Source organism: Anas acuta, chromosome 9 (genome assembly GCF_963932015.1).
Source record: "Anas acuta chromosome 9, bAnaAcu1.1, whole genome shotgun sequence".
Lineage (NCBI taxonomy): Eukaryota > Metazoa > Chordata > Aves > Anseriformes > Anatidae > Anas > Anas acuta.
In genome coordinates this window covers 23,401,760-23,429,210 of record NC_088987.1, presented here as the reverse complement: position 1 = coordinate 23,429,210, position 27,451 = coordinate 23,401,760, and the positions used below count along the sequence as shown (strand labels likewise).

General features: G+C 40.7%; 1 protein-coding gene across 1 annotated transcript in view; it reads left to right on the top strand.

The window, feature by feature from the left end:
• PID1 (phosphotyrosine interaction domain containing 1) overlaps window positions 1-27,451 on the top strand; it is an 83,583-nt gene that overhangs the window by 24,621 nt on the left and 31,511 nt on the right. Inside the window, exon 2 of the mRNA XM_068691517.1 lies at window positions 6,754-6,900. Within this exon, the coding sequence (XP_068547618.1) occupies window positions 6,754-6,900 (147 nt within the window). The remainder of the gene's footprint in view (window positions 1-6,753; window positions 6,901-27,451) is intronic.

The following is a 27,451-nucleotide window of genomic DNA, read 5'->3' as shown; positions in this document are numbered from 1 at the left end:
CAAAGTACACAGGGTCTGAGAACAAAACGTTTCACATGAATTAAATTGTGAGGAAACAGAAGTTCTTTAAACTTGTAAGAAAACAAGGCAATGTGAGCATCGTCACACATGCAGCTGGGTGATCAGGGGGTATAGATAGGCAGTGCAAGTTTTTTTTATTTTTAATGGAATCTTCATAGTTGTGGATTTTTAAGGGCTTTGTTTTATCACAGCAGGAAGCAGAATATTTCCCAAGAAGCTGGTATTGCGGTGGGGTGGAATAACTCTCAGCACTTGCATGCAGCAGCATCTTTGCTGAAAGGATTTTTAACACTTGGCTGAATTTGGCTTCTTCTGTACCATGCCCTGCACCTGGGCTTGTATCCCCATCCTGCTTTTCTCCCTACAGACCTATGTCCCTCTTCACTTCACCTACCCATTTTTCCTGTATATTACGGGTTCCTCCATCTGACCTTTAACCTTGCCCTCCTTGTTGTGTTCACCGAATACGGGAAAGGCCCTGGAGAAGTCTTTGTGCCCGGCAGCAGGCAGCAGTGCCTGCATGATGCTGGCTCCTGCTCTCCTGCCACTTCCCTCTCTCCAGTCTCATGCCTTGCTTGCTTTGATGCTGTCTTCTGTTTTTGTCCTGTCACACAGGTTGGGGCACACCCAGCAGCTGCAGATTACTCTTTTCTGTGCCAAAGTGCTCCCTGCTGCCCCGTCTCTCCTCCAGGCTGCTTGGTGGAGGGTGATAGGACCAGGGGACACAAGTGGGGACGTGGTGGCTTGTAGTCTTTCAGTTTCTGTTGTGTGACCGCATGGGGTGTGAAGGTCTCTTTGTGACATGATGTTTGCCAGGCGCTTTGCCCCTGGACCCCTGGGAGATGCCATCCCTCGGTGTGGGCATGCAGAGTCACACCATGGGCTGCCTGAGCTCCTGAGCTTCCCAACTGAGTCCCAGGGTCCCTGAAGGTGAATCCATCGTATCCTCGTACCCACTGCTGCTCCTCTGCCATTGAGATGTGAATTCGGACATAATTATCTGCTCTTTAACCTAAATAGCGTTTGTTATCTGAAAGGCATTGGATGGATTTGGTTTGATAGGCTGGCAAAATCCAGCTCTCTTAAAATGCTAGAGGGGATACACTGGAAATAACCAAATTTCTGGATTTAGATCAGTTTCAAGCAGATTATTCAGGCCATATCTGCCTGAGTATAAAGACCTGTGACAGGATCTTGGATTTGTGCATGCCGATCAGTGCTGTGCTATAGAGCAGGCTGCTGATGGGATGATTTCTGACTTTGATAAGCGCTTCCATCCCCTTTGTGGAGGGTTTTATTGTAGTGTTCAGTACAATGTTTATATGAACTGCTAGTACAGGATAAATAAATACTGCACAGTGAAGTTTAACATGGGGAAGAGGAAAGAAGTATTTAAAGTGTATTACCAGTATTTGTTTAACAAGAGACGGATCAGATTTGACATTTATCTGTATTGGATTGCATTTGCTTTAAATAAAACAAAGACTTAAAAAGGGTAAGTTTTCATATGAACTGTATCTGAATTCTTCTTTTCTTGCCGAAAATATAGAGCTTGGGGTGGGGCGTTCCTTGGGTCACAGCTCTGCTTGCATCGGTGATGGGATAAGCGTACTGCGGAAGGACGATTGTGTTTTTATCTCCTTTATCTATGAGTAAGATAGTGGAGTCTGTTGTACTTATGGACTGGATGTGGACTTCAGTAGCCAAATTCCGTTGAGGGAAGGGAAAAAGAACATTTGGACTTACCAAAATTCTTTTGCAGTTCATTGCATTTGTTTTTGCCCTTGTTCTCCTAGGCTGCTGTTGCTGTGAGATGCTGTTGAACAGTTTGGGTTTCAAGCCAGAACTAAATTAATTTCAATGATAGAGGAAGTGCTTGCACACGGTAGTACATCATAGAGGTTATTTTTGACTCTTCCCAGTGACTGATCTTTTGCTATTGCTCTAATGTGGATTTCATCTGGCAGTTTTCTTGTAGGTGCTGTAGAAGGTTGAGTTTTGCTTCTCATTTTGGCATAGCCCTATTTCAGAGGCTTTTAACATGTTAACACCCTACCAGTTTGGGGTTTGCAATACTGTTCATTCAACGTGTGTCTTTGGCAAAATTTGGCAGAAGATATGAAGTATCACATTTCCAGATGAGCTGATGCAGCTGAATGTTGGTTATAACACTGATGTTAGGAAATAATGGGGGCTGAGGGCTATGGGCCTGAAAACTTCAAAACTTCATTACACTCACAGTGTCACAACCCATATAGCCTGTAAACTGAGTCCATTTTTGCTGCATTACAGATTACAATGAGTTATGGTCCCATTTTTTGTGACTCATATATATGTACATATATACATATATATGAGTCACAAAATATATATATATATGTATATATGCACATGCAACATATAATACTTTCTTAGTTGTATTTATTGAATTTGAGTTTATTTCCATCGCCTGATAGAAAATAAAAGGATCTCCTAGCCCAGTCTTGGCTAGTGAGTACTCAATATTGTAAACAACAGCGTCTGTTTAGTTATGACCTAAAAATGAAGAGCTGTGCAGAGGCGTTAAGCATTATTATTACAGACTGTCAGTGCCTACTTTTCTCCTCAAAGACACATTTAATTGTATAGTATCAGAGTTTTCTCCAAGCCATTTGGCCTGGGTTGTGGAAAAGGCCATATTTTTGCTGACAAATTAAACCAAAACGCTGCTAATTTTTTTAACAGCAACAGAAATTAAACTTGGACTAAATGCATAGTAACCTAAAATTTGCAAATTGAATGTTGTAAAATAGTTATTCTAGAGCTAAAACGTGAATGTTGAGTTGATAAAATATATTGAAACTATTCAGAAGTACTTGATTCTTATGTTGAATTAACATGTAGCTAGGTGAGTTAGTGATAATGAAATTTTCATTGCAATACAGAGCACTTACCAAGGAGGAAAGAATCTTTCGTACCTTTGTAGTGACAATCATGGCCTGCTAAGAGTTTGGGCTACCAGTTGTACACTGTCCCATTTTCTTCTATAGGGGGAGACGATGCCATTGGTATTGGTAACTAAGCAAAACAAAATGATGGAACTTAAATAGCTGAACAAGCAAAACCATGGTTTTATATTAAGATAAATTTTCAATATTAGTAGGGTCTTTACTTAAATTTCACACTGAATGGTTTTATGTTCAGCAAGTAGGAAAAATACAATGCTAATTACAGCTCTGATCATTTCTTTGGCAATTCAGCTATTTTGTTTGCTCAAAGAATTTCAAAACTTGCTGCCAATTTCTTACTGCTGCATTGCTCCTCACATTTCTTTTGAACATAAAGTCTGTATCAGTAGCACCATCTAAAATGAAAAAGGATGAATGACGTGCAGTTGCGAGCTGCTATATTCGTGCCAGTTCAGAATCTCTTCTTTTGATGTTCAGTTTAAGAGCTACCAAGTGAAGCTAGTGGTTCTGGCACATAGAATGTGAATGCTATAATGTTCTCTGAACCTTTATTTACTGAATTGCCAAAGTCATGCTTTTCAAGAACTTTGTGAACTTAAAGCACTTTAAAGAAATATTTTGGGTTCACAGCAGTGGAGAGCTAACGCTTTTTACTCAAAAAATACATTGGCTACTGTTATATGTCAGCATTTGCCAACAGTTTCCGGAGGAGATGCCAGTTTGGAGTGGAAACTAAGAAATGGATTCAGCGAAGCACTTTATCCTGTTCTTGGCTTAAAGCACATGAATAAAACCATTGACTACCCACGTGTGCTTTACTGGGACTGCTCACATAGTGAAAGTTAGGCACGTGTTTAAATAACTTGCTTATTTGGGGTCTCACTGCGTGATGTCTTGCTGGCAGAGTCTTGATTTTCTTATGGCAAGCAAAGTATGACCTGTACACAGGGAGTACAGCATTGTCTGCACCAGCCACAGAGTCCAAAGCAAAAGGATATTTCTGTGTCCACCCCTAGTCGGTCCTGCATTTCTCTGGCAGCTAGTAATCTATCTGCTGCCAATTGTGCTCTAGTGTTTTTGGCATTCAACCACTCCAACTTGCTGCTCATGCAAGTATTGAATTGCCTTTGTAAGGCGGAGAGTAGGCTTTTCCTTGTTTAAGACTGTATATGTGGCTGTTAAAACATGAAAAAAAAAGTAGTTTATTGTCATATCTTTCCTCATTTTGGTCAAATTTTGCCCTCTACAACGTTGTTGGTAGTCCCACCGAAGTTGATAGAGATGCTAGCAGAGGAGAGGCACAGTACCAAAGAACCAGCTCAATGCTCTGGAGCCAAACGGAGGTTTTTCATCTGTTGAATATCTAATGGAAGCAGTGTTCTTTATTTAAGAACCTCTGTAAACAGCTCATCAATGCAAATGCAGCTCTTCCAGCGTGCTGGGAGGGAGAAGTACTGTGGTGCTGCTGAGGGTCGGTCCCAGGCTGGGGTCATCCCAGCCCTCACAACCAGCCTCCAGCATGGTCTCCTTTCTACGTATTTCCTCCAGAAATACAATTTTTGCAGCAAGTTAGCTGATCTAGAGCCTGTATATAAGAGCAGTACAAGCTATGGCAGTTGTAGGGGATAGCAGATACTTGATGGGCCCAGCGGGCCCAGTAGGCCCAGTGCTGTGGTTGGTAATCAGCAGTGCTCCATCAAACCCAGGATCTCAGACTGAGCTGGCTTTATGCTCCTCGGGGCTGGCAAGCTATTGGCCTCTGCTAACAGCTTTGCCAGAGAAGCCTAGGAAACTCCAAACAAAAGGCTGCTAATCGGAACTGAAAGGTGAAATGGAATAGGTTCTCTCCATGAGTTCAGTAATCCTGGCTGGCAAAGAGCACTGTTATCTTCAGAAACATGTGTCAAAGAATATTCTTCAATGTATAATCATCTTAAACAGAGTGCTTTTTTTTTTTTTTTTTTTTTTTTTTTTTTTTTTTTTCTGGAGATGTGTTTGGGAGAGTGAATGGGATAACACGTAATATGAGCCAGATGAAAAATAGTATGAGTACATTTTTTCACTGGAATGGAAACTTGAACGCTTGCATAAACTGCACAGAGGCTCTGAAGTATTATTGTAACAGGCTGTAACTTCATGCATGAGGTAGGAAAGCAAGTATTATTGTCACAGGCTGTTAGTGTTTGTGCCCCGAATATGCTTACAAGAGTGTTGAAAAAGCTGTAGAGCTAGGATCGTAACAATTATTAGATACAGACACTGATGAGGTAAGGATTAAATTGTTTCAGAGGTATATTGTTTTAACAGGCTTTCAGTTAGCTAATGATAAAGTATTTATGAATTACATAGGAGGTTAATTTCCAAGAAACTCTCGTGAATTTTCAATGGAAAACTTGAATCCACAAAAATCTGTATGAAAACATTGTAAAATCCAAATGGCTGGATTCATCCCTTGTGTATAAATAAAATATTTAATAAGCACTCTCCTCACCTAAAGCACAGGACTGAAAAGCAAGGACCCAGTTTAAATTTCTAGCTCTGATAGAGCCTTCATGTATGGTTCTGGGAAATCACTTAGTGACTCTTTTTCTGCAGACCAGACCCCGTACTGTTCCTCTGCCTTACAGAGGTTAAGGGGAGGCAGAGGAAACGAGTGGTTGCAAAACAAATTAAGAATCTCCCATCAAAAGTCAGAGCATACTGTTTGGTTTTGATAAAAAAAAAAAAATAAAGACTAAAAAATAAAAAAAGGAGACATTGCACATATGCATAATAGCTGCTGATTTATAAGAGTCAAGTTATGAAGCTTTAACAAATGCATATTTCTTCAGACAGAACTGTAGTATATTTCTAGTTGGAATATGACATTAATTTGTTTTGTATCTGCATAGTTTACCCTTTAAATACATTTTAGCAAGCAAAAATATTTAGTTTCTCAAATCAAGGTCAGTTCAAAGAAACATCTAAACATTGAAAAAAATCTCTGACTCTCCTGATTCTCCAAAATTGATTTAGAAACTTTTCATGGATTGACTTTCTTCACTTAAGCAATTACTGAGAAATTTTTAATTCAACAGTGTTAATGTTCACTTGGCTAGTTCCTCTTCCAAGTCTGGGAAATTTTATTGTTTGTTGTAGCAAGTGGCAAGTTTTTAATGACATCCATTTGTTATGTACTTGTAGTGGCATTTACGTTGGAGACTACGGGAGACATTGGAGACAACTGCTTACAAAGCAGGATGATTTAAAATTCATAGGCTAAAGGCAAACTGATGAGGCATTCGGCTTGGCAGGAATGGTAACTTCTTCTAGCCTCAATGGGATGACATTTAAGTACAGATGATAGAAAACAAGAAAAGTTGAAACAGTAATTTTTTGAATGGTCATTGATCACCTGTTCTTTCCTCCACACTGTCATTAGCAGTGGAACTGGATCTAAGAGCAGTTTTTGTAATGTGCCTGGGAGTGATTAGAGGTTGAATATAGACCCTTTTTGGGACATATGTAGATTTTCGTATTAATTTGGCAAATTTGGAAATGTTTTCTTTGCTCAAAATGGCTAAATCATCTCATTTTGTGTGTGTATATCCTTTGAATTAAAAACAGTCTCCAAAATGCTAATTATAGTAAGAGACATTCACTTTAAGTTGTAAAGCTTCTTCACTCTCCCCATGGAAACTTTCAAGGCATTGAATAGCAAGCAAAACATGCAGACAGGTCCAACTATTATCTCTCATTTTTCTGCACCAGAATGCAATATAATTGCTTTTGTTTCTCTGTTCAGCACTTTCAGACCATGTTAAAGACCAAGCTGAATGTCCTAACTCTTCGGAAGGAGCCTCTCCCGACAGTGATCTTCCATGAACCAGAAGCCATTGAGCTGTGTACCACAACGCCCCTCATGAAGACCCGGACTCACACTGGATGCAAGGTACTTGCAAGCAAAAACTTAAGGAATGAGACCACTGTGGAATTGTCCCATATACATAAGAGGAATCTAAAGAGCCCAAAGTAACCAACGTGGTAATTGTTCTGGAAACCCCATTAACTACCTCTATTACCATAAGGTTTCTAAATCAAAAATGTCATGAGGGGGTTTCTGAAAAAAATCTGGGCTTCAGTGATAAATGTGGTTGAGGTGTGTGGCTCAACACAAATAGAAAATTCTTGACAGCCTCCCAGAAATGTTACTTGCTGTAAACACAGCAGTTGCTTTCTGTAAGTGCTGGTGCTGAGATGGGAGATAAAGAGCCAAGCGCTGCGTATTTGTGTTTAGCAAGCTGTACTATCAGAGGTATAAAACTACTGAAATAGGATTGCAGGATAAAACTCAAGGTTGGTTATATAAAAAAAAAAAAAAATGTTGGGGAGCAGTTAGATCATCATTTGGTTAAGAAAGAACATGAATTTACCTACTTACATCAAAGCAGCTTTGGAAAAAGCTCTGCTGCTTTAAAGTTTAATGGCTTAAGAACTCCGAGTGCATTCTTCTGTGGAAAGAAACCATATAAAAAAGCAAACAAATCTACTCTGTGTGTACCTTGTGTTGGAGCTGTCTAGCGTCATGGCAGAGCTCGCCTCACCTCACACACAGGCCAGGTCAAAGTTTGGCCTGTGCTGCCCTTTGTGGGGCTCAGCAGCCAAGTCCACTTTGCCTGCCTCAGGTATTGGTCATGTGGAGAACCCACATAGCCTTAAGGGTCTCCAAAAACAGAGAGAACTGGGTTTGAGCCTCTGTAAAGCATCAGATGTAGAAGAGCCATTCTCTGATGCTTCAAGTGCCAGGTAAGGTCCAAAGTGCAAGTAAGTGTCATAACACTCTGTTCTGTGTGTATGTGTGCACGCATACACAGGCACTCCTCCTGAGCAGTTGTCTTGTTGGAGGATCTGATGGGACTGCAATGGGGTTGAAATAAGTTGCTTCCTGGTGAAATCCCCTGCTTTTCGTAGCATACTATGCACATGGCGTGGGCTGTGAGTGTGTCATAAAGGGCTGTGCTCTGACACCTCCAGGTCTGGCACTTCCTCAGCAAAGTTTCTTGTGGGGAAGTGTTATTTTTGTTTGACTTTCTGCCTGCCACGATAGCTGAGAAACAAGACCACTGCCGGGTATTGAAGCAGCGCTGCCCTATGCTGATGTGGTGGAACACAGGGCAAGTAACCCTAATATGCTTTGTATGATAGCACGTAGCATCTGCTCTTCTGTGCTGATGTCTTTTGTCCTTTATGTTGACATCTAATGAATTTTTAGAGAATATTAGCTATCATAAAAACGTTTCACAAAGTATCTGGTTTTCACCCCTAGTGAGAGAGAGTTCAAACATAATAACGCTTTCTGAAATCAGTTTACCTCTGTGAATGTGTGCAGAATTTAAATGAGCCTTTTTATTTAACCTATAGTCCTTGAACTGAAAAGACGGATTGCAGAGATTGCAGAGAGATGTTGAACCACTCAGTGAGGAAAATCTCATTCTATATTTAGAAGTCTTTTTTATTTATTCATTTATTTTTCATGCAATATATCATAGTAGTGGTGACTAGGGAACATCTGCTGCCACAATGTTCCCCTTTTCCTCCCTGTACCAGTTTCGCTTTCTCCCCTTCCCCCAGTAGCCAGTCAGTAGCCACTGACCTCCTGTCAATGCCAGAGCATTACAGGGATGGTTTTGGGGACATGCCAACCTCCGTTTATCAATTCAACAATTGTGAGTTCCAGTACTTTGATCGGGAAGATGATTCTACATCTGTGTTGTTCCTATGGCTAAGAAATCCTCTGTAGTTGTTAACTAAAGTGCTCCAATTTTACCCAGTCTCTCTAGTCACAATCTTTTAAATTTTTTTCCCCCTGACTAAATATATTCTTCTCTAAGGGAGCTTACATCCTCCAGCTATTTCTAGGTAATTAGCCTTTCTCTCCTCTTTCCCCTCTGATTATTAGTTTCTTGCTGAGTGAAGCGATAATAGTGTTGCCATAACAAAGCCAATATTTTATAACATGAGTTTTCGCTCTGTGGGGTCTGATGCATCACTGTTACTCCAGGCATAAGTGGGGGAGATGCTGCAGTGTTGCTGGTACCACTGAGGCTCCGCGGTTTGAAGACATAAGCTTTTCAGGCTAGAGCGAAGTACCCAGTTTTTACTTTCTTGCATGAGTCATACCCTTTTGATCCTTAATTGTTTTCCTCCTCTTGACTGAAATTCCTCCAATTTTTCTGTGTAATCCCATTAATGAGATAGCATCATTCTTCTGACAGAGGCTTCAGACATCTCATTTTATTGCACTGTTTTAACATAAGCCTCAGCTGGCACCATCACGTTATGGGAACTTGACACATGCAATTGCTTTGCTGTTCAGAGGTCTGGGCATTGGTTTTCTTATGTGATTGCTCTTTTTCTTGTCCTTTCATCACAAGACAAGCTTCTCTTTTTCTTTCATTCAGCATTAGCTGCTGAATCCCAAAGAAACAAAACTTCTCTGCTGAGATCCAATCTCATTCTGTAATTGAATGTGATGGCTTTAAGAACAGCAGAGAAATGTCTTGCTTTAACTAATTCAGGCAGAACCCCCACAAAATCTAGAAAATTAAATAAATGAAAAAAATACTTCCAATTTCTCCACAGTTCCAGATCTGATGCAACTTCACTGCCATTGTGTTTCCTGAAATATATTTTTTTACTCACAGCAGAAGGCTTCAGACTCATTCCTCCAATCACTGCACATCCACACCTGCCTGCCTGGGCTGGCTGCACCGTCGCCATTCCCACCCTGCCAGCCTTGGCATGATTTCACCAAACAGGAGAGAGCAGATACTGTTTGCACTGATTTGCAGCACAGTGCTGTATGTTCACATGTTTCAGGGCTTGTGATGCTGGTTGCTCACTAAGGCAGCAGTTGACTCGAAGGCTGCAGTTCCCAGGGGGCATCTCCTTGCCCTCCTTCACCTCCATTCTGCACCAGCCGTGTTCCCAAATGGGGAGTGACAGACCCACACCCTGGGGTTGCACCGTCACAGTCCCACTCAGCAGGGTTTCTGGGCTCAATAAAGCATTCAGACCCTTGTGAAGGAGGTCCTTTGTTTTTGTTTGAGCCATGGTGTATGTTAGGTGGGAGGCAGGTCTTGGGCTCTGGAGGAATCCCAGCCATGGCTGAGTCCCCATGTGCTGCCTGCTTCTTCCCTACAATGGATGTGGGGTTTGAGTGCTGGAGCAGCAAGCATCATTGGTGGTAGCTGGCCTGAAGAATGAAAAATCCCAACTGGCTTACTGTAAACCTGTAAATAGCAAGTCTCAGCTTAAGCTAAACCACCTTGTGCTTTAGAAGGACACGAAACAGTAAGAACAAATCTTCTGTTCTGCCCAGCTGGACCACATTTTCCAATCATGGGCTCCTAATTTGCTGTTACTTAAATTGAGCATGTTTGTGTATACAGGCATGAGTGCCATTTAGATGCATTTAAAAATGCGTCTGTCCTTGTTCAGATCCTAAGGATTTTGATTTAACTGTGTTTGTGTGACTTGTAGGTCTTACATGTCAAATGCGCTCTTGTGTTGTAGCTGGAAACTTCTTCTTGCCTTATCACAGCACTAACTACTGCCAGATGGAGACTGAAAATCTGGAACACCTCCAGAAAATAAGTCTCTGTCTGCTCAGAAATGTGTGCTTTCTCTGTGACTTAACAGATTTCATTTAAGTTCTGTGTGTTTTATTCTTCCTTAATGTCCTCATTGGCTTACACTGATCCTAATGCTTCATGATTTCTGTCCCTTTCAGCTATGGTGCTGGTGTGAAGGGAACTGCCTGAATGACTCCCTCTCTATTGCTGTAGCTTTTCCAGGCACCACTGTATTAATGCAAAAGGACAGAGGTTAAAAATGGTGCCTCCGATTTTTCAAGTGGTGTCATAGGTTTAGCTTTTTTTTTTTTTTTTTTTTTTTTTTATTATATATTGGAAGGCTCTTCAAAGGGAAGTCAGTGCTGAATAATCAGTAGTTAGCTGTAATCCACCTGGATAATGTGATCTTACTCCTTCAGTTCCCACCAGTGGATAAGCTTTTCTCAGCAGCATGGGAGGCTGTGATGAGAGAAACATAAACAGTGCAAATAATTACATTCTTAAGAGAATGCTTTTATTAAATGGCAAAACATATATTCAGGATGTGGTGTTTACAGGCACAATACACATTGCTTGCTTGTCTTATTGCATGCAGTTGTTAAGGTTATTTATTCAGGCTTTGTGGAAGGTATGATGTTGAAATTTCTATGGTGGTATATCTTAGTTTAAGATTGCTAAACAAGATTTAGTCAATTTGCATACATTGCATTACAGCAATACTGGTGTTTTAAAATCAAATCTTGTACATATTGATAGAGAGTTTAAAAAAAAAATCAAGCTAAGGATTAATGCCAATAAATGGAATTTGGTCTTTTTGTATAGCTTAATCATTTTGCTTACAAGGGAAAAAAAAAAAAAAAAGAAAAGGAAAAGGTTCCCATGCTAAGCTTGCTGCTAAGCTTGCTCATGACTGCAGTGGGTTTTATCCCATGTGTGTGCAGGAGGGAGGGACTGTGGCCCACAGCTGGGCTTGCCTGGTGCAGCTGTGGGGCCAGCAGCTAGCACCATGCAGCATCTCTGCGTTCTGGCTGCTGTGCTCCAGCCCGTTTTGCTCCCTTTTGTCTCTCTGCCCATTTCTGTTCTTGTCCCAGAAGTAACTGCCACCTTTACAGACAATATGGACACTCCTAATAAATCTCTGCATGTGAAACTGCCCCCAAATGGTATGAGCAATGGCATTTACACCGGAGTAGCAGAGAGTGGCGTGTAGTCTGTGAGGTGAAAGCTCATAATGAGTTTGTGGGATGAATAGAAAGCGATACTGATAGTGATCGGACTATGTTCCATAGAAATAGGATGTTTTTCATTGGAATACTTATTTAAATAAATAAAACGTTGTCTTAAAATTGCCCTGCTAGGCCTGACTCCGATTCTTTGTGTGAGAGTCATTTAGGAACAATGTCTGTTCAGATATTGTTGCCTATTTTTGATTTTCTGCCTTGTTAATTTTGATTGCAAAGGCCATGCAGCAGGGCTGTCTCTTACCATATACTTGTAAAATAACCCAGTTCTACTCTACCCTAAATGCCTCTAGAGCAAATTTATTAATGCTGTTGCTGCTTTTATTAGTCGTGCGGTTTTAAAACTTAAATACTTTTTTTTTTTTTCCTTTAGATCAATTTCTTAAGCCATTTTGTCCAGCATTTCTGTCCTGTGTCCTCTCCTAATCCGCACAGCCATGCATCACTGCTCTCAATTTCAGGAGCCAGCTGGTCCATCCCAGTGTGCTCCCCATCTCCTGGGCCTGGTGCCTCCTCATCTTTTGGAAAACAGCCCCAATTGTTGAAGCATCCTCCCAGGTGGCAACCCCAGCCTTGTGCCTTTTCCTCTTCATTGCTTCCCAAACCCCAAATTTTTGCTCTGACCAGTCAAAGAGTAGGTGGATGGCTCCCCTCTGCTGTGCTGTTAGTGAGTGTAGGTTGTGGTTTGTACCTTGATAATGAATCAGTCAAAATTAACACAGACATTGTGTCTCATTTCCTTACCCATAAACCAAGGTGTTCCTTATTGTTCATACCAACATATTGGCTCAAAAAGGTTGAAAATGTGCCTGAAGACTTCCTGAGATGAGGAAATCCAGAAGATACAAATTGATGGCTAATGATCTAGTGTTTTATTTAAATTTCCATTGAGGATTTAAATACCTTACTCCTCTTAAACATTTATTGCTGTTTTGACTAGTCAAATCATAGCTGGCTGGAAGCTGCGCATACTCTTAAAACCACCTCAGTTTATCCTAATAAAGATTAATAAAAATGGTTCTCTTTGCAGCTATCGCATGTTCAAGAATTATTGCCTTGAGTGCAGCTTTACCCAGCTGTAAATATAAGTCCAGCTAGCTGGCTGGTCTTCGTTACCATTTTGTAAGCCTGTAACATTAAGATGGCCATTAACCTTAATAAAGATACAGATTAAACAAGTGAAACAAGCTAAACCATATCATCACTCCCGAGCGTACTCTTTTCTATCGTATTTAATGTGAACATGAAGCACATAGCTTATTTTGTCTTGGTTCATTAGAGGCCTTCTGTTATTATCTTTAAGCACTGCATATTTTGTACTATGAAGAGAGCATTTTTCTATTAGTCTATCTTGTTTTTGCACTTCTGCCCCTCATCAAATGATGCATGATGCATAACAGGATGCATATGAACTCTTGCATGGGGCAGATGTTGATAGGTTCAGTATCTTTAGATACAGTACTCTTTAGTGAGAGATAAAGAGTCTTTAATGATGTGTTTTCCAAAAGTGGAGTTCATCAAATACATTAATGCCCCGACAAGTAAGTTTTCTATGAAGGTGAAGTATTTTATTTACTTTTTCTTAATGCAGTGTTGCAGAAATGGAAAAAAAAACAAAAAACAAACAAACAAAAAATCAATACTGAAGTTAGGGAAGAGTAAAGTACTTGCAGAAGCCTTTCACATGGCTGCATCCTAGAGTGCTTCACAACAATTTGGCCAAGTCCTGCTCTAATATTAAAAACAGAGTTGAATGTGGTCCTTTCTTTATCAATGCATGACCAAATGGCTGGGTCCTCTCCTGCACCTACGAAGTTAACAGGGGCTTTTGCTCCATTGGGAGCATGATGGGGTGCCCTGCAGGATGGCAGCAATCTTCACACAGCACATGCTCCGTGATGGCTGGCACGGGCTGCTCTCAGATGCTCCCTGAAGCTCAACACTTTTGCATATTTTATTTATTTCATGCACGGAAAGCCCATTTACGTCAGCGAGGATTGATGCTTTAAATGAGTGCAGAAGAGCTAATAGAAATATGAAGGGTAGATGGAAGTGGAGAATGTTGTTAAAATGTCATAATGCTTCCTTTCCTGAAGTCCAGGAGTCCTAGGCGGAGAATATAAATTGGCCAAAATATTTATTAAATCTTAAACTGAGCCTGCTTTCAATAGGACCTTCTGCAATGTTCAGTTTTGCTGTGTTGGGTGTATTTTGGTGTAATTTTATTTGCTTACTGGCAAAGTGGCATTGTAAGACTAACATATTCTGTATTCTGAGAGCAGTATAAGTTATGTCCTGTCAGATATGCTGGTGGTATTTTTTTTTTTTCCGTATCATTTGCACCACTGACATTTTTCCAGCCATGGTTCAAGTAAAGGGCATCTTGTTATTCGGGAAGTTCTTATATCCCATCTGAAAATGGTCTTGTATTTCACAGTCAGCTTTGTGTTTCTGATTTAATCACCTTTAGAGGAAAAAGTATATGGCTGTTTTCTACGTATGGTGGAGTAACTTTGCTCTGAATGTGTGCAGGTTAATTAAAGGAAAACAGTGTTCCCTATTTCTGTCTATTTTTGGATTTTACTGTTGAATGTGCCTGTTAAAACCATTTCAGGGAATTCCACAAAATGAGTAAGAAAATGACCTTGAGAGAACAGGAGGATTTCTGGGACCTGCCCTACATCAGTGCAGGACTTGAGGTGCCCTGGATGCAGGCCTTGCTCCCTCTGGTTCCCTCGTGGTTTCCTTCAAGTAGAAGGGAGCTCAGGGCTTTTGCTGGGCATATTGTGAGTGAAGTTAGGAAGTGAACTGGGTTTCGGAGAGAGTTTAATGAACATGGTCATGCGCACTCCAGGGAAGATGAGAGGATTTTGTTGTCCCCAACGCCTTGGGCTGGGTAGAAAGGCTTCCAATTGCTATGGACCGTGCAGATGATGCTCAGGTCTGGGTTATCCAGCAATCCTGACAGTTAGGATGCTGGGGGTCTCCTCAGCCCCTCCTGGGAGCAAAGCCCAGGTTCCCTGGATTTGCGTGGGGAGCAGCCTCCAGACAGCACTGCTCTGAAGAAATAGGAGCAGAAATGTCACACCACAGTGACAGCACTCTCATTCTGGTAAGCCAGACTTTGCTCGGATATGTGTGTCCAAGTCCACTTTCACGGGCAGCAGGCTGCAGAAAATGTCCTCTAAACAAACAAACAAACAAAAACAAACAAACAAACAACAAAAAAAAAAACACAGGGAAATAAAGTCACAGCATCCATTAGTACATTATGCTTTACTCCTCCCGTCGGTACATGTAGTATACGGCTTGCACAACCACCTTGTACATCATATTTCATTTCACACCCCTAGTTCTCTCCTGGAGGCAGGTGCAGCAAATGGAAAATGGAAATAATGCATGATATGCAGCCTGGGGAAAGTATTGGTAACATAAACAAAAGTCCCTTTGGCTGGAATCGAGGACGTCCTATGCCTTGAGTGCTTTGATGTTGAGTTTGATTTAACAAAAGCTTGAATTGGAAGTCATTAGCCCTTAATTTTGTTAGCAAATGATATTTATCAGCAGAAGTAGTCTAAATTCAACCCCTTAATGCAAAACAAGGCACTAAACAGTTTATGTTTCAATTAGGTGTGGAGGGAGAGAACACTGTGTAAAATACAGATATATAGAAATTGATAGTACTTCCTGTGACTTGGCTGAGAATGAGCACCAGCCATTCCTGAATTTCACCCTTGCTTGTAAACGCAGATGGAAAACCTGTGTGGTAGCAAGGAGACCAGGAACTGTGTGCTGGTGAATGCTCAGCAGCAGCTTTGCAGTGTGTAACTTGTATTTCTGTAGGATTTATCACCCAGAAAGATCCTAAAACACTTTCTAAAATAGCTCTGTTGTCCCATGCTGTTCAGCTGCCGTTCCCAGCCAGCAGCCCTGTTTGCAGAGGTCAGATCAGCTCACTGGTGCTGGGGGAAGGCTTGATGGGGACACAGTACTGCAGATAAAATGTGTCACAGGAACACTACAAAAGATGGTGAAAATTAAAATGCATAATTCTGTTAAGCAGTAATGGATTGAAACAAGGTAATAAAAAGTAATTTGTATTAATGCAATTTCTTCAGTGCACAATACTCCAGTGAATACTTCTCTATCCTGGAACCCAAATGTGTGTTTTGTCAGTTCTAGAAATCCCAGTCTTCAAGGTACTTACAGCTGTTGTGTAACCATGGCTGACATCATAGGAGGTAGCATACCAGAGGAGTGTTCTCTCAAAGATTATTTAGATATTTTAAAACAATTTAATCTATCTGCTGATGGAAGTATTTAAACTTAATACATTCGAAATTTCCTATGTTAGGATGTAATCTTCAATTACTTGGCTGTATAATATCATACGGTGTGTGCCCTTAAAGGAGAAAATTCTGCCTTGTATGGCCTGGCACAAAGCCAAGACACCCATGCGAAGCGTGGGGCAATGGAAAGGTCCTAGATAGCTGCAGTTTTGTTCGTATATTTCTTATGCTGTAGGAAACACTGTGCTCATCACATTTGCTCAGGCAAGGCCTTCTGGTCATGGGAGCTAATTGCTTCCATAATAATTAAGGTTCAAATCTCTAAGACGTAATAGCTTTTGACATCTAAAAATTAAAATGAGATTGAAATTTATTATAGTGGTTACGCCGAACAGATGCTGCAGTCACTGACGATTGTTTTGTTCCAGGGCGTCCTTGAGCAATGTTTCTGTGGTGGTTCAGCAGCTTCAGTGGGATGTGGAGCTGTGACTTGAGCGGCACCGCTGCGGTGGCTGCTGCTTCTCGGCGGTGCTCAGAGCCTACAGGGCCCTGCTGTGAGCTGGCGTCTGGGAGAAGGCACCCTTCCTTCATAGCATGTGATGCTATGAACTTCTGGTTCAGTGGCTGGTGCTCCCTTGTATGGTTGCAGCGGGAGGGAACAGGGAACGGGCTGGGAGTGCTGTTGGCAGATCTTTTTAGGCAGTGCTTTTTTTTGCAACAAAGACATGTGTGCTTAGTGCTTATTCTGTGGAGGTATTCTGTGTAGCTCTTCCCCTGCAGCCATGGATATTGTTTCTTTGATTTCCATTAGAATACTGCAGAATTTGCATTTGGCACTGAGCACTCATGTTCACACTGGTTTGAGCCAACATGACCCTTCTAAGGAATATGTAATCTCTGTTTACAGCTGTACTATGCCCAAAGCCATTAGTTCTTATTTCGGGGCTGATCCTGGGTGCCCAAAGCTTCCCACTGAAGCAAATGACATTGCCAAATAAAGAAGAAAAGAGGCTGAAATTGGATTGAATTACAGATCCATTCCTCCACTGGCCTCGTTTATGATGCACAGGCTGTGGGACTGTAGATTAATGTTGCAATCAAAAATATATATAAATGGAGAAGAGAACATCCTGTGTGTGCCACCTCTGTTTTTTTGTTGGTCCCAATAGTAATTGCTTGTACTATTGCAATATAGCTTGCAATGCAGAACAAAGTATAAATATATTAGCTTGAAAGAGGAAGGAAATGTTTCCATTCTTGGGGATGTATGACAATGTATGAGTAGTTCTGTTTGTTTGTTTGTTTCATGAAAGATTTGCATATTTAATTAAATGTTTATAACAGTAACCATTTTTACAGCGTACTTCTGGGCAATTTTAAGACTTTTGCTGTATTGCTGACCTACCTTTATTGCAGTCTGCTGTGAATATTAGACTTCAGGCTTGTGGTAATTCAGTAAGATTTCTTCTATAAAATTCTCGCTTGTATAGGAATAACAAGTACAACAGAGTTATGATTTTTTTTTTCCTTTAAAATCAATCTGTCTCCTTTCTTCATTAGACATCCTGGTTTGGAAAAATCTGTAAGTACATGTTGGTATGAACTTCCCTTGTACTATCAATCCAAGAATCTCTGGTGTTTGCCTTTAATCACAGCACGATCGTGTTGAATGATACATACTGTCATTGGAATAAGATGCTGAATTTCATGACAATGTCAATTTAGAATTAAGTTTATCAAGTCTTATCTGTGGAAGTCAGCAAAAAATTACAAGGTTGAATTGGTAGAACCTTGATAGAACTGAATACTGTCTTATAGCCAGTGAGAGTGCAATCTACTCCTTTTCAGGAGCTTATGTTCACATGCCTGTTAGATATCAGGATTGTTTCCTGGTTGCCAGAGCATAGCATGCTGGGATGAAATTAATGAGATAATCAGCTGGAAGACGGTCTTAATTCAGTACGCAATTTTTCATCTGTAAAGCCATGATGACGATATAGTCTTCTGATTTACACGCTCTCAGGATTTAAATGGCATGGCAGTGACCTGCACTTGATAATTAATAACAAACTTGGGATGTGGATGACTTCTTATTTAATAAGGGCCCATATGCAAACATTTCAAATAGAAGGAAACCACTTTAATAAAAGTGAGCAAATTTTGGAAGAAGAATAAGTTGAAAATTTGGGAGATTGGACTAGCTGATCTTTCAAGGTCCCTTCCAATCCCTAACATTCTGTGCTTCTGTGAAAATGTTTGCTACTTTATAAAATTAATTGAACTGTTTGTCAATGAATAGTTATTTGGTTGGATTTTTTTCATCCTCAGGGTCTTCTACGTGTGTGTGTGTGTGTTTTTTTTCTGGTGCTCACCCTCCCCGCCGACAATTTATTTTTTTGGTAGGAGAGGGAAAACAGGAGGGAAAAAAGCAAGCTTCAAGTCAAAGATTTAAATTAATCTAAGGTGAGAGAATGATCAACGTAAAAACTGGTGGAGTTGAGTATGAAACTGGGAGAGGAGATAAGGAAAAAAAAAAAAAAAAAGAAATAAGGTAAGATAATATCTGTCTCATTATTATTTTGAGAATGTTCCTGAAGGTGACTCTGGGTATTCTCTGGGACAGGATGGACAGAAAAGCTGGCTCTAGATCTTTATGGAAGCTGCTTCATTGACTGAATTATCTATACGCTGGGAGTAATTCCTGTGTGCTGATTCATCTGACACATGCTTTCAATACAGCACAGAACATAATTTACCTTTCTCAGCTATTTGTAATCACACTGCCCAGAATCACTGTGGGAATTGCCACAAGATGCAGTTTTGGGGTTGTTTTTGCCATAGTATTAATTGGTGTACTTCCTTTGACTTGGCTGCTATGCTAAATTATGTAATCTGAAAACTTGTGCTTCTGGTTTGACATGTGGCTTGGGATTCCTGATGATTGAAAGTAGTCTGTTAATGAAATCAGAGTAATTGAGTACAGGATATGTGAACCAGTGCTGTTTGTCATTTGTTATTAGGCTTAGGTATTAAAAATATTAAATGATTAAATAATTCTTGAAAGTGCTTTTTATCACATGAAGCATCTTGTAGTGATTAAAAGGGAGGTGTGTTTTTACCCCACGGCTTTGCCCGGAGTTATGTTTGAAGGTCTTTGTACAAGGCCAAACAGATTGTGACTCTGCATTCCCAAGTTGGAATATCTGTTATCTATCTAATAAATATCTGACACCTGGTGTGTTGCACAACTGAATGAGCTTGTGCACATTTACATACGTAGCCAATGTGGTTTTTAAAGATAAATATATATCTTTACATATACACACACTAAATAAAAGCTCACAAAGAAAATGTGTTGGCATTTCTGTGGCCTTGTCTTGCCCAGCAGCTGAAGTTGTGTCAGCTTTCCAGGTTGTGAGTGTGGTAGGCATTACTGGTGACTGAGCTTGGCTTTAAATAAATAAATGAAGTAGGAGGTGAGCAAAGAGACCCAGATTTGGGAGTCCTGCATGCCTTCCTAGGCTGCCTGGCCAGGATGGAGCTGCCCCAGGCCGTATGTCAGCTGTGGGCCTGCCTGAGCCCATCGGGCCTGCAGATCAGAGATGGCCTCGGCCTGCCTCATGGCTATGGTGGGGCTGCGTTGCAGCCTCTCAGATATAAAGGCCATGGTGCTGCAGGGGAAGGAGCTGTGTGGGCCTGCAGCACCCAGGCCTTGCCACAGAATGGCTGTCTCTGTGCAGTGGCTGAAAAATAGCAATGCCCGAGCTAACAAGAGAAAGCTCCTTGGAGCCTGTCTTGATGTTTCTTGCCTCCCAATTAAGTCCTGAAACTTAATTCAGATGTTTTTCTCATCTTTCCAGTAGCTTTAGTGTTCACGAGAAGTTAAATAAGTCAACAGTAAAAAAGCCTTGCTGTCCCCCCAAGAAAGTACCAAAGGAGAGTGCTCAAGGTGTCCTGGTGTGGAGGGCAGGTCGCAGTAGCCCACCCTTCCTGTAGGGCCATCTTGCTGGCCTTTTTGGAGGGGGCTTGCGTATCACTGTAAGGCGAAATTGGCTGTCAGTGACTCGTGGTCATCTGAAGTACTCTTATCCAGAGATTATGCAATGGGAATTAAATTCCTATCATTTCAGGCAAAAGACTTTCAGCTTATGAGTCCTACATTGTGAAACCTGAGGACTCATATTGTGAAAGTCTATTGTGAAACCAGAGGAGAGAAGTAATTTAGCCTCTAGACTTTGTAGCAGGAGCCTTGTGAACAATTGTGAGGCACTCTTGCTGTCTCTTTACATTTGTCAGTGCGCCCTCATTTTGCAATGGAGTCATTATTTGATTGGCCACAGCAAGGCTGGTGGCACACTGGGGCTGGGTGAAGAGCAGCAAGGTAGGGGCAGGCTCATGATGGATGGTCAAGAGCCCCACTTGACAGTTGTACTACGAGGCAAACGGCCAAGGGAAGCGCATCTTCCAATTAAAAATTAAAATGTTACTTTGCAATACATTTCATAAGATTGTTTTTATTCCAGTATGCTCTTCAATAAATGGTGAATTTTACTTTGGAGTGAGACATAGAGATTTTGATTGCAGACATCTGTAATTTTCTCCCCTCTTTGACTTAGATTCCATCATTGCTTTCCGTTATCAATTACTTTTATGTCAGCATGAGTGCAAGAGGTTACAGAAGTGCACGATGTTTCTCACATTGTAGCAGCTTTCTGCATACCAACCCTTTTGCCCTTTTGACTACATGGAAAACTATAAATGTGTCGCACGGGAAGATTTAAATGAATGCTGCTAAGGTCCCAGACGCTCATTTCAGAGTTGCCATTTCTTAAGAGCTGTCTGAGCTTTACCGTACATGCAGCCATCACAATCAAGCCAACTGAAATCCTGCTAATTATTTTGGAGACATTTTTGTGTGACATGTCTTGAGAAAAGAGTCTGAGCATCTGTGAAACAGATGAAGTAAAAATTCCTCTGTCTTCTATCAGCAAACATAAGCAGGTGGAGCACATCCAAGCTTTTGCAGCAGGGGAGGGGCTCCAGAAAACAGTGTTTTTTACAGCATAGAGGGAAAATCAAAAGAATCAAAAAAATCAAAGTAAGATATGCCATGTCATGTAAGGCCAGTCCAGGAACAGCAGCTTTGTTTCAAGGGCTATTGTAACTTGGTTGTCTGGTTCATACAGGAAATTAAGAGGATACTCCAGACCCTTCAAGATGCAAAGTCCCAAATCGAAGACTGTACATTGCAAATAGGATTCATTTCTTGGTTTGAAGGGTGTTACTTCTTGCCTGTGCAGAATTAAAGATAATCTTTGAAATACATTGCTGCATTATTCTCCAAATAGCAGTATTCCTGAAAATCAAATGGTTGGTGTATTTTAAGGCAAAACCCAGGCACTAAAAATGAAAAGCATGCTGCTGGTGCCCACAAAACAAAATGTGTGTGGTAAAAAGCTGTTTTTACTGCCCAGGATGAAAGGCCAGCTGGCATCAATTAGCACTTTATGCATATGCACTTTTATAGAAATAATTTTTACTGAGCATGTCTCAAAGCCTTTTAGTGTCAGTTAATTACTTCTCATAACAATGCTGTGCAGAGTTGCACCATTATACACACAGGCAGAGTAGAGATCAGGGAGGTCAAGTGGCTAATCTGTACCTGCACAGAGAACCAAAGGTAGTTCAGTTCCATCCTGTCCTATCTGTCTTTGCAAGGCAGCACTGCTTTCACTCAGAAAATAAAATACAGCATAAATTCAACATAGAAATTACAGCTGCAATTATGTGGTGTGTTTTAGAACATCTTTCATGAAGCAATGCCTTTAAAGAGTGTATGGGATAGAAATAAGTTTTATTACATGAAGGACAGCTATAAAAAAGTAATATGTACATTAATTGACTTTTCGATTTCAAGTGCATTCTTGATGTACTTGGATAATTTCATATGCAGAGTGACAAAGAAAGAAAGAAAGCCTTGCCTTCTTCTCAAGGGAAAAAAAAAAAGCCTCTTTTTTTTTTTTTTTAATAAATGCTTTCGTCTTCTGAGTGCATGACAATGCAAAAATGCAGGCATGCCAAATTCAGTCCTGTGTGTGAAATAAGCAAATGTCCTACATTTATTTCTCTGAAGTTTGCACCCACTTAAAAAGCTCTGCAGTCTAATTTCCATGTTGTCTTTTTGGGCCAAGAAAGTGCAGTCAAAACACCCAAATATGTGGCAAACTTGGTAGTTACTGAGTGCCATGACGTGATCCTTGGATGAAAGCTCAGTACCTTGCTTTGTGACTTTATGGTGTTTGTGTTTTCTGTCCGTGTCACACGTGCAAGGGGGAGGAAGTGGGAGAGACTGCAGGCTTTAGTTGTGAGGGAGGTGTCTGAAATGTCACCCTTAAGTACAGGGTCTATTCTTATAAGGATTCCAGTATGAGAAATAAGTTCTATCTTTTTTTTTTTTTTTTTTTTTTTTTTTGAGGGTTATTATAAGAGGGAAGGGCATTCACAGAAAAAGCTACCTAGTTCCCTATTGCCTAGTGCTCCCATTGAAATCAGACAGTATATATACAGATCATCCTGCAGTTGTGCTTGACTGTTGCCTCAAGATATGAATGGCATTTCTTTATTTCCAGCTGACAGGTGGTATGACTGATGGTAAAATGAGGTTCATCACTGTAAATGAGCTAGAAAAGCCTTGTGATTTTACACTGGGGTTTGGTTAAGCTGGTGTGTTAGTTCAGGTCTCAGGGCTATCTTTCCAATTAATTCTCCCAAAGCTGATGGCAGAATAACATGAAACATGTTAAGGTGTCAGGTGATGGTGAAAGACGGCAAATGCTGCCTGATTATACAGTTATGAAGATATTTTTAATAATGTTGTATATTTGGAAGTATATTTCATTAATTTTGTAACAGTATAATTCCACATCAACTACACTAAACTTGTGGAATTAACTGATATTCCAGCACTGTAACATAAAGCACTCTTTTAAGTTCCTCCAAGGTGAGAGGAGTGCTTAAAAAACAAAACAAACAAACAAAAAAACAAAACACACACACACACACACACACACACACACAAAATAACCCTAAATATTTTGTTACATAGGAGATATACTATTCATATTCAGTGAAGTGAAATCTGTTTTGTATTTCTTCTTCTGAGTGCCCAGATGATATAAATGATTATGGCCATCTCTGTATAGCACGAAGCAAGCCACAAGCTTTTCATATCTGGAACAGCTTGACATAATCAACACACGTCTAAGGTATTTAAGGTGCGTATTCGGTGTCTCAAAAAGCCATGGCTCAGGCTGCTGTTCCCAAGAGTAAAATTTGGGGCTCTTTAGTAGAAAATGAACCAAAGAAACAGCATGCATTCCTCACAAATAGTATATATGTTGCTATTAACTTAATCCACAGTTTCATTCTCTCCCTCTTCTAAACATAACAGAAGGATAAGATAGTATTGACTCCTTTTGTCCTGGTTCCTTTACAAGGTGTGAATAATACCCTGTTCCCTGGCTTGTTCCTGGGCCCAGCTGCCTTGCACACCTAATGAAAAGATTCAGGCAGGCAATGGGTCTGAGAGTCAGAGTCACCTTCAATTTAGATTTCAGATTTTGCACTGAGGATACAGACGTTGGCCTTAAAATGCTGTATATCTCTGAATTATTTTGTGGAGGTCATACAGAAAAACTAGGACTGTGGTTATGCTGGGTATATAGCAATGCACTCTGGCTTTGCTACCATGACTAAATCCTCATGGTTTCTATAAATCAAAATTGATTTACCTGGTTTACTTCAACATGGGGGGTGGGGGTGGAATGACAGAAGCAGATACAATACGGTTTTGTCTCAGATAAGTAGCATTGGCTGGAGATGGTACTTTCACATTTATGACTGTGAAAGTCCTTTAAAAAAATCTCCAAAAGATTAGTTTAAGCAAACAATTTTCCAATTTATTTTGTTTTTCAAAAACAAAGAAAATAAATTATGAACATTATAAGGATCATCTTCCTTTTCTCTTTTGAAGCCCACAGAAATAATAGTATCTTGGGGCCCTTTTGTTCCTCTTTGCAGAGAGCCATGAAGAAAATTGGTTATTGCCTTTTTTTCTCTGTCATTTTCTGTAGATTGAATAGAGATTGATTGCTCTTCTGGGATGAAAAAAAAAAAAACAGGCTGTGTCTTTCTGTGATATTTTGTGCTAGCATCAGTGGAGAGCATGAAGCAAGCAGTTTAATGTTGATCTCGAGTGTCAATGAATGTAGGTTCAATTAAGTCAATTTACTGATATAGTGGATCCTGTTTGTACAGGCAGCTCCCCTGCTCTCTCACTGTCTGGAAGCTGTTTTTTCATCATAGTTTTAGATCCAATTCTTATTCCTGTTTTAAAGTTCATGATGAATCTTCCTTTGATACTGCTAGTAGATAGATTTGTCTGAAGGGTACTGTTGCATTTTATGTCTTCTGTTTTCTTGCCTTTTCTATCCATTAAATAGCATACCCTTGCTAAGCATGCGCTGAAGTTGGTACTTGGTAGATACGCAGATACTTCAAGAAATATGTTCTTATTAAAATTAAGAAGAGAAGTAGTGAAAGACAATTTGAAAATTCACAGTGGTCATATAATTCTCTTGGTGCCTCCTTATTTTCTGATTTTTGCATATGCAAAGAAGCCCAGTAGGCACAGTAGAAGTCATTTACTGATAGAAATGCTCATTTGCTACTGCAGTTGGCGTAGCTGTGTATGTGTGCAAGGCCCTTTGCTGTCTATCCTGCATATTGTGTCTCCTGAGTAGTCTACGGAACAGAAGTTATAAAAATGACTTAGTATTTTGTTTCCAATGTATTGTTTTTTCCATTATAGGGAATTGTTGTTCTTTTGTTATGTATTTTTATACTCATTTGCTTCTTGGCATTGAGTTCCCTGTAAAATCAACATCTATGTTTAAAAATACTTTTTTTTTTTTTTTTAAAGGCAGGCTGTCATAATATGCATATGGATGTGATGGTATTCATTTAAAATTGTCTGCTCCAAAACCCCACAGAGGTGAACTCATTTGAGAAGCAGTCTATCTCCATACATCACATGTTTACCTGAAGAATGTTGCTGTCACCCCCTGGGATATCACCAATGAGAGAAGCAACGAAAGCGAAGGATCATTCACATGGCTGGAGGAATGTTTTTACTTTGCGGTAATCCTACGGCATGTGTTTGAGTCCCATGCAGAAGTACAAGTATTTTGGCTAGTCCAGGCTTGCCTCCCCTCTGTATGTGCTGAGGTAGCTGTGTGTTTTCCTGACTCTGTCTGTGTGGGGTGAAACAAATGCGTCATCATCTTGTTCTGTATTTGCCCTCCAGCAGTGGATGCCTTGAAGAAATAGAAACTGAAAAGTAAACAAACAAACATTGCTTGCACCTGGCCAATTGCTCAGTGTTTAAAAGGGTGTGGGATGTAGTAGTTTGTGCTTGATCTCAGCTGGTGATCATCATATGGATCCTCTTACCCTTCAAGCATGAGATTTGATTACCTTGGGTCTTTTTGTTCATGCTCACGTAGCTGTGAATACAACACCTGCTAAGTTACCTAACTCTGTAAAATTAATTTTATAACCCTTTAACTAGGGAAGTACACTTGGCTAAAAGAGAGCCTCTTTGTCTCAGCCAGTAGCATAAGGCCAAACAATGTAAAAGTGATTTTCCCCTTGTCACCTCTGCAAAAGCTCGTAGCTTACAGCTGCAGCAATCCGTTTCTCAGGTGGAGGTGTCCTGCTCTGCCCACGCTGTGCCCTGTGTAATGCTTGATACAGGCATGGTGATACAGGTATACGCTGAGTGAAGCACACCAAAATGACTGCACCTGCTGCTGGTCTTGCAAATGGTTCAGTCTTGCAGGCTGGGGCTGAGTCTGAGAGGTCTGTGCAGATCAGGCTGAGATATCTGAAATACCTGTGAATTCTCCTGGTTAAGCAGGACAGCTGACGGGTTAATGCTGACGCTAGTATTCCTGCCCAGTGTTTAAATCACGGGTTAAAAAATAATCCTGTGCGTGTAAAACCCAATTGTCTGTATTTTTCATTGGATGTAATAACTACTGGAAATAATTTTGAAGTGCAAGGGTAATTAAAAAAATTGTTCTCATAGAAGGGAATATTGCAAATTATTAATAAATGAGTGGACCATGGGCACAGCTATCCTCATTGCCAGTGCCAGTCCTGAAATGCAGCAGCATAGCTCAATTGCATTCTGCAGTAAATTTATGCAAATGAATTGTCTTCCCTACTGATGGGAGCTGTTTTCACTCTGGGCAGGATGAAATGACTCTGATGTCTCATCCTGTTTTTTCCTCCCCTTTTTTCCTCCACCCTGATCTTTGGACGTGTGCTCTCATTGTTTTTTCTTTTTCCCCCTGCGGTTCCTCTCTGTATTCCAGACAAAGAACCTGTTTTTAATTTTCATGTGTCATGTCTGTCTCATAAAACACACACGCTGGATCATATGACTGTTGTGCAATATCAGAGTGCTGTTGAAATGAATATCACATATAAAGACTTGTAAAGTCATCTTGAAATAAAAATGTACCAAGTTTCAAATTTGAAAGCAGCAATAATTCTGTGCAGATGACAGACATAAAGATAGGCTGACCACGAACGAACAAGTACATTTACAAATGGTCCTCGTGGTTTTGTCCCCAGCCCCTGTCACCAAAGCCAGCCAAGCAGGGGCAGGAGGGGACTGGCTCGGCACGTCGAGCAGGACGCCGTGGGGCCGTGCTCAGCGCTGCGGTTACCCCTTTATTGTGCCTGGGAGAAAGCATCTGTCCGGGATTGACCCGAAGCATAACATCTTTGGCTCACATCAGCATCCAGTTACAAATCAGCTACAAAAGCCTTAGTTACGTTGGTCTGCCCTGTCCTAAGGCTGTGTGTGACTGAGGGCCTAGCAAAGGTTGGCTTCATGTGTGCGGGCACAGGTTTGGTAGCACAGCTTCAGGAGGTCAGTGGGAGGTAGGCAAGGGAAGGAGGTCCTTCAGGAGTGTGGGCCACAGACTTCAGCAACTGCTTTCTCTGCAAGGCTTGTGAGCCAAGGATGTCGGTTGTGTTTGTTCATTTGAGTATGTTGCAGCAGGAATAGTTACGTGAGTTTAAAGTGAGTCATCCAGCTGAAAACACCTTTTCTGCTCCTAACCATTCAGATAATAATCTAAACTGAAACTTCCTAACATGAGACCCCAGATGGTGTTTGTACAGGTGGGGATATCTGATGATGTGGAAAGATGCGGGATTTTAATGATGCATGTTACTGCTGTTTTTCCTGTTTTCCTGGGACTTCTGCA